Source organism: Netta rufina, assembly GCF_964035555.1.
Source record: "Netta rufina genome assembly, chromosome: 3".
NCBI classification, from domain to species: Eukaryota; Metazoa; Chordata; class Aves; order Anseriformes; family Anatidae; genus Netta; species Netta rufina.
This window is the reverse complement of record NC_140125.1, coordinates 89,095,958-89,108,594: the sequence shown is the minus strand read 5'-3', so window position 1 is coordinate 89,108,594 and position 12,637 is coordinate 89,095,958. Positions and strand designations below refer to the sequence as shown.

Sequence of the window (12,637 nt, the reverse complement as noted above, 5' to 3'; positions counted from 1 at the left end):
GTCTAGGGAGGTGATCGTCCCCCTGTACTCGGCTCTGGTGAAGCCGCACCTCTAGTACTGTGTTCAGTTTTGGGCCCCTCGCTACAAGAAGGACATCGAGGTGCTTGAAAGAGTCCAGAGAAGGGCGACGAAGCTGGTGAGTGGTCTGGAGAACAAGTCCTACGAGGAGCAGCTAAGAGAGCTGGCATTGTTCAGCCTGGAGAAGAGGAGGCTCAGGGGCAATCTTATCGCTCTCTACAGGTACCTTAAAGGAGGCTGTAGCAAGGTGGGGGTTGGTCTGTTCTCCCACGTGCCTGGTGACAGGATGAGGGGGAATGGGCTTAAGTTGAGCCAGGGGAGTTTTAGGTCAGATGTTAGGAAGAACTTCTTTACCTAAAGGGTTGTTAGGCATTGGAATTGGCTGCCCAGGGAAGTGGTGGAGTCACCATCCCTGGAGGTCTTTAAAAGACGTTTAGATGTAGAGCTTAGGGATATGGTTTAGTGGGGGACTGGTTAGTGTTAGGTCAGATGTTGGATTCGATGATCTTGAGGTCTCTTCCAACCTAGATGATTCTGTGTGATATGGAGTGTGCGTGACAAAAGGTCTGTGGATGGCTCTTACAGGCTGGTCTCGGGAAAGAGTTGAAAGGAGCCTGTATTTGTGGTTCAGTGCCTGGGATGGTAGCTGTAAGAAGCCCTTTGACTAAAGAGATGATTTAGTTTTAGAAATATGAAGCTGTTCCCTTTTTCCTACCCAGCGTGCAGTGTTTCAGATAAACCGCAGAGGGTTTTAAGTATTGTGTTCTTGCAGCTGGCCTCTCTGACCGCTCGTCTGAAAGTGATAATAATAGTGGCATCTACTGAGACGGCTGTTTTACATCAGAAAACTGAGCAGAGAGTTAGATATCTGAATTAGACCCTAAGTGTAGAAAGAAATGAGAAGGGCCTGCCTGTCTGCCCTGAATGTCTGTCCTGATGTCCACCAGCAATCCGTAATGCATCTGTTTGAGTGTGGTGCTGTACCTCTGTCTATTGCCTGGCCCAAATTTAGCCATAATTTAACAGCAGTGGCTCAGTCTGTGTATTTTGGGCTGCTTGTGTAACTAACCAGTGATAATTTTGGTGCTAATTTAGGGTAATAGATGAGGTGTGTAACACATTTAAGGAAACCTGGAAACTCAACAGGTTTGTAGGCCTTCTTTTATGAACCAAAAAAGATTTTTCACTCCCTGGGCAGTTTAGCTCTTGGTAGTTATACTTCTTTCTTTCTTCAGAAAAGAGAAGAAAAATAGGAAGAAAAATTTGGAAGGACATTGAAGAACATTTTTTATTTCTCTGATGTTAAAATGATTTTTTTGAAATAGACTCCTTGGGAGAAAAAAAATCCATTTACCACTGTAAAGAAACTGCTGTTCTGTAAACGATTCCTAAGCTTGGGTATGTGAACACGGCTGCCAGAAGAAGACCATGACATCATTTCAGTAAATCAGTGCAGAGTGGTTCCAGTTATATTCCTGCATTCCCTGGCAGGACTAAGAAGAAACAAGGATGTAGGTAGAAAAGGTTAAGTGAAAAGTCTGTTTGCAGCAATAGATACCTGCTGAATAAGCTAGGATGTAGGGTAAAGACCGGAATTTATATAAATGAGTTGCTGGCTTAACTGCTGTTGTGCTCATTTATATTGGCACGAGTTGTAGTTGATTATGCCAAGTCATAAAGTCACTTTTCTGGAACCTCGATCCTTTTTTGGGAGTGGAAGCTGAAACAGGAGTGTTTATGTCTGTATAGATATAACTGGGGCCAGGCTGCGTGGCAGAGAGCAGATCGGGATATCTGTAGGGCATGTAACCTCAGACCACAAGCTCTGTCAGGTGATTCAGGGGAAACGCCACGTAGTGCTGAGATTATTTGGAACAAATCACTGAGAATATACATCTGTCATCTTTTGAAAAGCCGCTCTGAAGGAACACGTAAATAGGCCCAGTGCTGGTATTGCCAGCTCAGGAACAGGTAGCATAAGTTTTTTGGGTTTTGGTCGGGCCAATTAGATGGGAAGAACGTAAGATGCTGTTGTTTGTGTGGATCAAAGATGATCTAGTCCGAACTGCCTGACCACTTCAGAGCTAACCAGAAGTTAAAGCATATTCCTGAGCGTATTGCCAAATGTCTCTTGAATACTGACAGGCACAGGACATCCACCACCTCGTCAGTAGGCCTTTTCCAGTGTCTGACTCACCCTCATGGTAAATAAACTTTTCCTAACGTCCAGTCCAAAACTCCCCTGGTGTGACTCTGTGCCATTCCCTCATGTTCTACCTATCTGCTTTGCTAAAAGGACTGTTAGACCTGTAAAAATGTTATGGTGGTAACATGTTAAAAAGAGTTTGATTCCCACTGCCATTCATGCTGGTGACATCTCACTGCCCTGCAGTCTTCTTTTCTTCTTCTGTTGGATTGTCCTAAATGCGAAGGACAAGAGAAATAGAAAAGGAGGCTGGACAATGCGGGTGTTGTTTCCATAGTATTTCTGTATATTTCTTCAGTGCAGTATTTATCGAATATACCACAAGTTTCAGGAGTTGTGTGTATGTGAAGTGATTTTATAGGATCACAGAATCACAAAGTTTGGAAAAGACCTTCAAGATCATCTGGTCCAACCATCCCCCTACCACCAATGTCACCCACTGAACCATGTCCTTACGCACCACGTCCAAGCCTTCCTCAAACACCCCCAGGGACGGTGACTCCACCACCTCCCCGGGCAACCCGTCCCAGTGCCTGACTGCTCTTTCTGAGAAGAAATGTCTCCTTGTTTCTAACCTAAACCTCCCCTGGTGCAGCTTGAGGCCATTCCCTCTAGTCCTATCACTAGTTATCTGCAAGAAGAGGCTGACCCCCAGCTCCCCACACCTTCCTTTCAGGTAGCTGTAGAGAGCAATAAGGTCTCCTCTGAGCCTCCTTTTCTCCATACTAAACACCCTCAGTTCCCTCAGTTGCTCCTCACAGGACTTGTGCTCCAGGCCCTTCACCAGCTTCGTAGCCATTTTGTGAGTGATGAGGAAGGAGGCCTGTTCTGGAAATGTCATGATCCCCCTCCCCACCCAGTTTCTTTCCTCAGGATTAGTGTGGAATGGACCCCTGAATTTTTCCTGCCTCCCTCTTCATCTAGGGCATGGCTCCCACCTGGGAGTGAAGCCCACACAGCAGCAGGGACCTGTGCTTGCTCCAGGTCTTTCTCTCCATGGTGTGTGGCAGCAGTGCCGGTTATTGCTCTGCTGCGGAGAGCAGAGGTGGGGAGCCAGGAGGAAGCGTCCTCTGCTCTGTGCTGCTCAGCTCAGGTGGAGTAATTGCCATGGGCTCCTGGTTAAGCCTATTTCTACGCCTGGACTTAGCCACCTGTAATTGCTGGGAGCTGTATTTAATGCCTGAAGTCGGCCCTCACGGGGATGTGCTGAAGGAGGGAGATAGTGTCCAGCTACATGGTCCCAGCAGGGCAAAGCTGCCTGCTAGAGGTTGGACCGTGGTTAGCTCCTAAAAACATGGGAATGCTGTACCATTAAATATAACTGAAATTCATTGAGCGGATGGAAAAATGTGGTGCGTTTCAGCAATTCAGCAGTGACATAAAGGAAATTTTTTGCCTGCTGCTCTCGCTTGAGGATGTCTGTAGCCACCTCTGGGCGCAGCTGAGTGGAGCTGTGGGAGGTGGCTCAGAAGCTCTGAGAACATGGGAAAATCTTGCAGGACAGGGAGACTTGCTACAACACCAAAGAGTTCCCGATCTGCCAAGGCTGCTCGATTCCTAACAAAATAATTACGTAGTGGCATGAACTGGGAGATTACCTAATGCCCCAGAGCCTGTTGTATGATTTTTCACTGGCTGGGAATGAGACAATGCTCTGGGCTTTATCACGGGAGCCAGACAGCTCCCTAACACAGCTTTCTTCAGGAGGTAAATGCTTTCTGAGTTGCACAGAGGGGAAAGGGCTGTGATATAACTCTCCTTCCTCCCCGGCAGTTTCCCCATCTGCATCATGGCTGTACCTTAGTTGTTATTAGGAGATGGATGCAAGCAGGCAGCATTCTGGTTAGAAAGTTGCCCGGTGCCTGCTCTGTCCCAGGTCCGGTTGCTTTGCATGCTGCGCGATGCTGCGCGGATCAATGAGCCCTCTGCCCTTGCAGTGTGTGCACATTGGTGCAGGTGGCAGAGGAAACAAAGCCAGAGGTGTGCACTGTGGCATGAATATCAGATCTGTATTCAGTGCCTCACAAGGTACTGAAGCCACTGCTATAGCCATGGCTATGTTTGTCTGTGTTGGATAGATTAAAGCTTGTGTAGCAGTACCTGACCATGTGCATACCTGCTCAGGCATGTTGTAAGTAAAGCTGAGTTCCTCTCTTGTTGATAACTGATTATCAGTAGCATCAAAGATTTTGTTGTTGTTTTTTTCTTTCTTTTTTTTTTTTTTTTCCTGGTGTCACAATGTCCTGGGTTGTGGTTGTATAAAACTCAGCTTTAGCACAGCTTTATTCATGTAGAGGGATGGGAAATAGAGAAGCGTTAGTCACGCTCTTGTTACACAACTGAGAAAAAGTTCAGGAGGTAGCTTTATAACATCTCTATTATTGCTAGTTGTCCTGCATCCAGCCTCCTTTACTGGTGAAATATCATAATCCCTTCAAAAAGGTCACCACCTGCTGACCAATGCCCAGACTGTCCCCAAGCAGTGGTTCCCCGACCTCAGCCAGCCCCCCTGTATTAACTGTTCAGCATGATGCCATGTGGTATGGGACATCCCTTTGGCTAGTTTGGGTCAGCTGTCCTGGGTCTGTCCCCTCCCAGCTCCTGCTGCACCCCCAGCCTGCCCGCTGGCAGGACAGAGCGAGAAGCTGAGACATCCTTGGCTTGGTGTAAGCACTGCTCTGCAACAATTAAAACATCAGCGTGTTATCAGCACTATTCTCACCCTAAATCCAAAACACAGCACCACACCAGCTCCTAGGACAAAAATTAACTCTATCCTAGCCAAAACCAGGACACTGGTTAACAGTCATGAGTTAGGAAGACACAGGCTTCCTTCAGGTGAAATGATGTCCCTTCTTAATAGGTGCAGAGTTCTTTGGGTAGGTGTTGGGAATAAGTATGTCGTTAGGTGAGAGGGATTTACATTACCTGCACATTGAGTATTCTGCAGCTCTGTGCAATTCCTCTTCTGTTGCCAGTGGCTCTCCAGCGCTTCTGTGCCAAACAAGCTCAGCTGTGTCTGGGGCTCCTTGCCTTTGTGTGGTGGGCCAGAGTGCCCACTCTGCTTGCTGGTGGGAAAAAAACGTGTGTATTTTGCCTGAGACTCCTGGCTGGAAAACCTGGAAGGCTGGTGGGGTTGCTGAGAGTCAACAACTGCATGGGCTGCTTCTCTAGTGAAGAGGACAGAGGGATGGGAGGGAAAAACTGTGGCTTCAGCAGTAGCATACTGTGGAAGGAGCTGTGTTGCTTAGGGCCAGATGCCATCCATCCTTGTTAAACCGTTGGATACCAGAATAAAGTACTGAAGTGTGCTACCCACAAACATCGTTTGCAGGATGTGAGTCATTTGGTTTAACCCAGGTTGTAATTTGGCGAGATGGTACACGCTGAGTGGGGCTTTTCCTTGAGCACTCCGACAGCAGCAGGAACACACTGCTTTCAGTCCATCACGACTTCCTTCTACTTGCCACTGTCAGAGAAATGGCTTTTTTTTTTTTTTTTTTAAAATTAACATTTATTGGAGTTCAAATATCAAATAATTGCTTCATCTTTGAATGCTTTTATGCTCACAATAAATATAGGTGTCAGTCTCTCTCTTTATGGGAGTTATAAAAATGTGTAACTGAGTGGAAATTCCAAAGCATTTCTGGTGATACATGAAAAGCAAATCCTGCAGTGGCTGCAGTACCCATTTAAATTTTATGGCACTAATTAGAAAATTGTTGAAGTATGTTTTTGCCTTTAAAATGGTCAAATATGGCTGAACGGTAATGGCTGCAGATTTTATCAGCCACGAGGTGCCACTCTTTTCCAACCTCAGCCAAAAAAGCCTGTAAAACACTAGTCATGTTTAGATGTGAGATGTAATGATACCGAGAGGCAACACCATTAAAAGCAGCAAGAGAAAGCACATTACATAATTAAAATAAAAACTGTGGCACTTAATGGCTCCAGGATGTTATGTTATCCAGGATCTTAACAGCACATTTATTTGGACTGTGAGAAAATTTGAGGCCACGTTATCTGAAGTAGTTAAAATATTGAGTTACATTAACCCCTGCACATTAAACGTGCTAGTTACTCGTTCCCAAGGGGCTGTAATGGGGTGAGGATGGTTAATTCTTTGTGCTTTGTTGCTTAAGGGTGGTAAATGCTGTGCAGGGTTTTGTAAATTTTGACCTTTATCTGAGCTGCAGAATCAACAGCAAATAGTAACTGGGGTGGAATAGAAACCTGAATAGACAGTAAGGATGTTTCAGTGTGTGTGTGTGTTTCAGAATGTAAAGGAAAATGTTTGAGTGGAGAACGTGGGCATCTGCTCCCACCAAACAGAGAAATGCTATTGCTGTAGGACTGCTCTGGAGTCGATCCTTTTGCCAGGCTGTATTGCACATCTTCCATCAACCCTGTAAAGAGGAAGGGGGCAGAGGGGATCTATCTGGCGAAGAGGAGGCTGAGGGCCAGAGCCCAGTGAAGAAGCAGCTTTAGTTGCTGTAGAGGTAGTGGCTCAGCACAGACAGACTGTCACACTGGCTTTCTTTTCTGTTTGTCCCCCTAGCACTGAAAGCACCAGGGAGGTCATTACCTCTAGAGGGAATGCCCAGGATTAAGGATTTTTTCACTGTTTGCCTTTCATTAATAGCATGCAGTTTAAAGTCTTTATTTTTATATATTTTTTAAATTCCTTCTGGAAGCATTGTCTTGATAAAAATGACTATGAAAAGTAGTCAACTATTTAGCTGAAGAAGAGATTAATACAAAATACCCTGGGTTTCTCTTCCATGTGAAGGAGTTGCGGAGTCAGCTTCTTTGCAGGAGCAGAGGAATGCTTTGGTCCTGGACCAGCCATACCCGAGAGGGGATTTGTTTTCAAGGAGAGCGAGGCCAAACCATATCCTCCTTGTTCAGGTAGCTCTCAGCTGGGACTCTGTTGGCACCTGCAGACCGTTATTTAAGTGGAGCATTGCATTTCAGTCTTTTCTGGGCTGTGCTGTTCCGTCTGCTTCTTTTAGTGGTTTTGGGACAGTAGCGATTGTTAGGGAGCTGCTAAATCCAGCAGGCTGGCAGGGGCTGCCCCAGGTCCAGCCAGTAGTGAGGCTGGGCACATGTTCCCAGCAGGCACACAGACACAGGGATACCTGTATGTGGTATGTACATCCAGCGGCTGGTCGCACAGACCAACACAGGCACGCTCAGCATTCACGCAAACAGCCCCAGTTACCTTACCTCTGGCTGATCAGGCTGAAGGATTCTGGTTAGTGGGAACATATATACGTGACCACAGCATGGATCTCTGCAGTAGCAGGGCATAAATAGTCTGCCCAGCAGCTAGCACTGGATCGTGATCTCCCCAGTTCCTGGTAGCTGGGTGTGCGAGACCCCCTGGCCACTGCCTCGCTCCAGACTCTGGTGCTCAGACCCCTTTGCACACACGTGTGCACTCACTGTGGATCCCACCAGCAAACTGTCTTTGAAGCCCAGTCTACCCCAGTAGCTGATCCCAGATCCTTGCTTCCCCCAGTTGCTTCCTGCACAGAGAATGAGAAATGTACCCGCACATGTACAATACTGACCAGTGCAGCAGTTGCTCTGGGATATTTATTTTACAGTTTTCTTCCCAGGTGTTGTTTGGCAGCAGTCAGCTGCGTGCTGGCCAGCCCATTGCACCAGTTTCACGTTGGTTTACCAGGCTGTCTGAATGCACCAGGCTCTGGAGGAGCCGCATCAACGGGGTTCAGTTGTCTGATGGGTATTATGGGCAGTGGGGGAAAAGGGGAGGAGCACTGCTCTACTAATTAACCTGATAACGTGGATATTTTATTCAGTTTTTATAAGCTTTGTGACACTGTCATATTTCTTTTTCCTTTTCATTTAGATTCCTTTGGGACTCTTGTTCTTCCAGTAGTAAGTATTTCTTTCCTTCCCTCCTAAAAAAAAAAAAAAAAATTGACTGCCTGTGACTTTTCAGCAGCTAATGTTGATGAGATGATGTATTTTTATATGTGATCTTGGCTATTTTCACTTTCTCAGATGAATGTATTTGCTGACCAATAAGCCAAGGAGTTTTCAAATTAAGTGCTCTGCAGCTTGTTACAAGTAATTACAGGATATGTGAGCTGACTTCCAGCATCAGCACAAGCTGTCATTAAACTTGAGTCCAGAACTTGGCTTTGTATGTTTTCTTTTTTTCCTGCTGGCTGATACCTACATCCCTACTCCAGACACACTATGAAGGCTAATTAGAGCTGAATAATTGTGCAAAGTAATAACAGAAATAGTAAATTTTAAGTAAAAACATTGCTTGTATTTATACCCTGTCATCTTAAGGATTTGTAAATGCACATTCAGTGGAAGTACATGATTAACTAGTCAACAGAAATGTATAATGCAGTTGTTTATTGAGCAGAAGTTGTCAGTTTATAGTCCTGGATGCTTACCTTGAAAATCTGATATAAAGAATTTGGTACTTCTGTCAGGAAAAAAAGTATTTTTTTTTTTTTTAAATCAAATTCTTAATTTTTTAACACCTTTAAGAATCCCTAAATCCAGTGGGTTTGGATTCTGATCTCAAAATTTCTATCAGATAAAATAATCTGAAAATATTTGATAAACGGATAAACAGTGATGAGCGTTTCAACATTATGAAGACTATTAGATTGCAATGTTATCTGTACAAACCATAAATTAGCAGGCATAGACAACTCAGTTCAAAACAAAATAGGTTAAATTAGCAAGTTCCTTAATATAATTTCTCAGTCTTAAAGCATCCTTATGTCTCACAGCCTTCTACAAAATTGAATTCCATAATCACTTTACTGGTAGTAAGAGACAGATACTGTGATAACCAAACTGAAAAACTTTTAGAGCACTTCAAGTGTTCAATAAATATAATGGGGAACCATGTACTGAGCTTGATCTAAATTTGCCAACTCGCCTTACCACAGCCCTAAAGAAACAATACGTTCCTTGAGGCCTCTTGCCATGCTTCTTGAATGCTCAGGGTGTGATGTGGGGGTGGGAGAGGAATGGTCAGGCACAGTTTGGACCTGACCTGTGGTGGTTTTTTTGTTCATGTAGTTATGGTAGATTCATGTACTGCCCAGTGTGTGCTTGGCTGGTAGCAGAAGGTGGGTAATGAGCTGCTGGTTTCAGCTGTCATATTTTCCAGAGGAGACAGTAGCTTCCTTGTCTAGGTGCTCGTGAGGGTGGCTGGTGTGGTCAGGAGAAGTGCTTGAGATGGCCTCTTTCTCTCTCACGTTAGGAGTGCCAAGACAAGGATAGTAATACTATTCAGCTGAGGGGTGTATCTACGAAGATAAAATGTTTCCACAGTAAGTTCCTAATAGCTGCTGTTAAAAGCTGCCTTGCTCATAGTTGTATTGAGAAATGCCCTTTTACAGAAGGAATTGATGGGGCTGAGGTAAATAGTTAGCATTATTTTAGCACTGACCTTCCAGAAACATTGTGTTAATTCAGTTTTCATTAGCATGGATATGTGCACTGGAATTTGGGTTTCTGTACTCCTCAGACATCCTGATACACTGCCACGGCAATGTAAACTTTTACTGTCTCTGTCTTTTACATCAAGAAAGATAAAACAGGCAATTTTGTCACCAAGTTACAGGGAGGAAAGATCTTTTGCAATATAAAAAATAGCATATATAAGATACTATACAAAGTATCAAGAAATTAAAGATGAGGGGAACAGCCCATGTTGCTTTATTCACAATAGGGAAAAGCTACAGAAAAATAAATGAGATCTGTAAATGGTGATTGCAGACTTGTAAAGAAGAAAACAAAGACAGTCTTTGCAAGTATGTTAAAATAATGCTGTAAGAGCACTATTCACTGCTACAATGAGACAACACAAGCTTATTTTCTCACCATCTTGACTCTGAAGGTTTATAATGATTCTGGGAGTTCTTGTAGGGAATCCTGTCTGCTTCTTAGGGAATAAACCTTATTTAATAAGCGGTAATATTCTTATATGAATTAATTCTGAGGTAATATTTGACAGATGTAGTAACTAAGGCTGTTGCTCCTATTTAATATATTCCAGAATACTTGGCGAGGAAGTCTGAGAGTGTTGAAATATGTGAATCATATGTTCTTGGCAATGTGGATACAAAGACCTGCAGTTGAAGCAAATGCAGAATCGATTTCAATCTAGTGTTTTGCACCTAAAGTTTGGTTATATAAGTCCAGATTTTAAAGGGTACCTTTTCTCCCTGTGTCATCATATGCCTGCTCATGGATGGGGGAAAAAAAGAGCCTGTTTATTTCCCTTTTCCCTGACTTTTCCTTCTGACTTCGTTTTCAAAAGAGAAAGTCAACAGAGAGGGATGAAATTGTAGTCAGTTCCTGTTTATAGGTAAACACACAGAGAAAGAAATGTATTTGGTACAGACATTTGCATTTACCTTATTTATTACTATGTGGTATTTTTCTCCATTTGAGAAAAATTCCATTACCTCACTGTACAGTCTTAAAATTAGTTTTGACAGCAAGACAGTGTTTCATTATAGAGCTTGGTAGGATACTTTTGAAGTGCTGTGCCTGGTGAGTTAACAGATGTAATTTTCATTACCAATGCAAGAGGAGAGCTTAATTTCCATATGTTGTGCTGAAAAATGTAAGCCTGTCTGCTTTAGTTGTCTTGACTTCAGAGGCTTTACTCCAGATTTACTGTTCTAACTACAAACAGAAGCATGCAATTCTTAAGCTTTTTAGCAGTGCTACTTGTTGGAACCAGCTGTATGTTTTGTTAAACCCGTTCCATCTTCAAAGAGATGCTCCCAAGCAGATGGCAGTACAGAAGCCAGCATTCGGGCTGGGATGCTCCTGGGGTCATTCCTTGCCTGTGCAGGCTCTGCTCAAGGTGAAGTCTCTGTGTCCTGCTTCAGTGCTGCTTTAGATGCTTTAGACCCACTGTGGGTGGGATTCCTCCCATCTAACTGCAGGAAATGAACGGGTCCATCTGACTTGTGAGCTCCAGATTTCTTCTGGGCACTAGAGAGACACCTGTGCATGTTTATTCTGGTCCTATGTGATCTAACTTTCCTTGCCTGTCTGTGATGTCTGTCTGCGTTCACTGCCAGCACAGAAAGAACTTTCAGGGTTTATCCTGAATAAAGCGTCTCAGCTAACCATACAAAATGTCTTTTATTCTTTAATATTTTGGGAAGAATGATTATCTTACTAGTTGAGCTGCAATATGTGCCGGAATTATGAATCATTAGATTACGGAGGTGAGACAAAACCAGTCAGTTGCTATTGAAAAACAGTACCTGTCTCCTCAGGAGATTTTTCTTTCCGAATTTATTTTTTCTGCCCTAAAAGATGTGAAGGTAAAGCTTGTAAAAAGAACTGCAGAGTTTTCTTTCTGTCGTGTTCATCTTGCCCGCATGTAGCTTCTTCGGCTGTTTTATTTCTGGAATATTTATTATCAGAAAATGACAAAGTCTGAAAAAAAAATAGCCCCCAGAATCAAATGCAGGAAATTTCCCAATAACTGTAGAAAGAAAAGAGAGCTCAATGCATGCATGTCTATGAATGGTACTTGGGTACATAGATACTCACATTATTGAAAATCTGATCACTAGTAAAAATCATGTAGAAATATTATGGAATGATGCTTCTGAGAACACGCTTTTATGTAATTGTTGTAGTGACAGAGTCCTGCAATCCTCTTGTTCTTTTTGAGTATTTACATAAGTTGACTTGTTCAGGAGCATGTCAGAAACCTTAATAGCAAATGTTTTTGGAATAATGATGTCTTCAGCTATATCTTAATTAACAATATAATTAACAATGAGTCACTATTTTCTTTTTAGCTGCCTTTGAACAGTGCTTCTGGTGATTATGAATTACTGGTGGAAGGCCATGCTGATGGCCAGCGCATTTTCTCGAACCGTACCAGCTTGATATACACAGCAAAGAGTATCTCTGTATTCATCCAGACTGACAAATCTACATATAAACCGGGACAGGATGTGATGTTTCGAATTGTCACAGTCTATCCTGATCTCAAACCTTACAAAGCATCTCTCAATATATATATACGAGTAAGTATCCACAGGAACCTCAGTATACATTGAAATTTCTCATGTCTTCCAACACCATATTCCAAATACAGTTCATATGTATTGCTATCTAAATCTTGCTAGCAAGGCCTCGTGCATTTTACATGCAGCCTGTTTTTTTTTTTAAGGACCCTCGGAAGAAGTTGATTCAGCAGTGGCTGCTAGAGGAGGGTGATTTGGGCATAGTTTCGAAAAAATTCCAGTTATCGACGAACCCTCCACTAGGAGACTGGTCCATAGACGTGGAAGTGAATGTGAGTATTAACATTTGCCAACTTATAGAGAGATTTCATTTATCCTGATACATGTGAATAAAGCTATGTTTACTTTG

The 12,637-nt window shown here is 43.3% G+C and overlaps 1 protein-coding gene across 1 annotated transcript in view; it reads left to right on the top strand.

Moving 5' to 3' along the window:
- The window catches only part of CD109 (CD109 molecule), a gene marked incomplete at both ends in the record, with an annotated part of 76,132 nt that overhangs the window by 9,432 nt on the left and 54,063 nt on the right, over window positions 1–12,637 (top strand). The window contains 3 exons of the mRNA XM_084285099.1: window positions 8,100–8,128; window positions 12,058–12,288; window positions 12,435–12,560. Of these exons, the coding sequence (XP_084141225.1) occupies window positions 8,100–8,128; window positions 12,058–12,288; window positions 12,435–12,560 (386 nt within the window). The remainder of the gene's footprint in view (window positions 1–8,099; window positions 8,129–12,057; window positions 12,289–12,434; window positions 12,561–12,637) is intronic.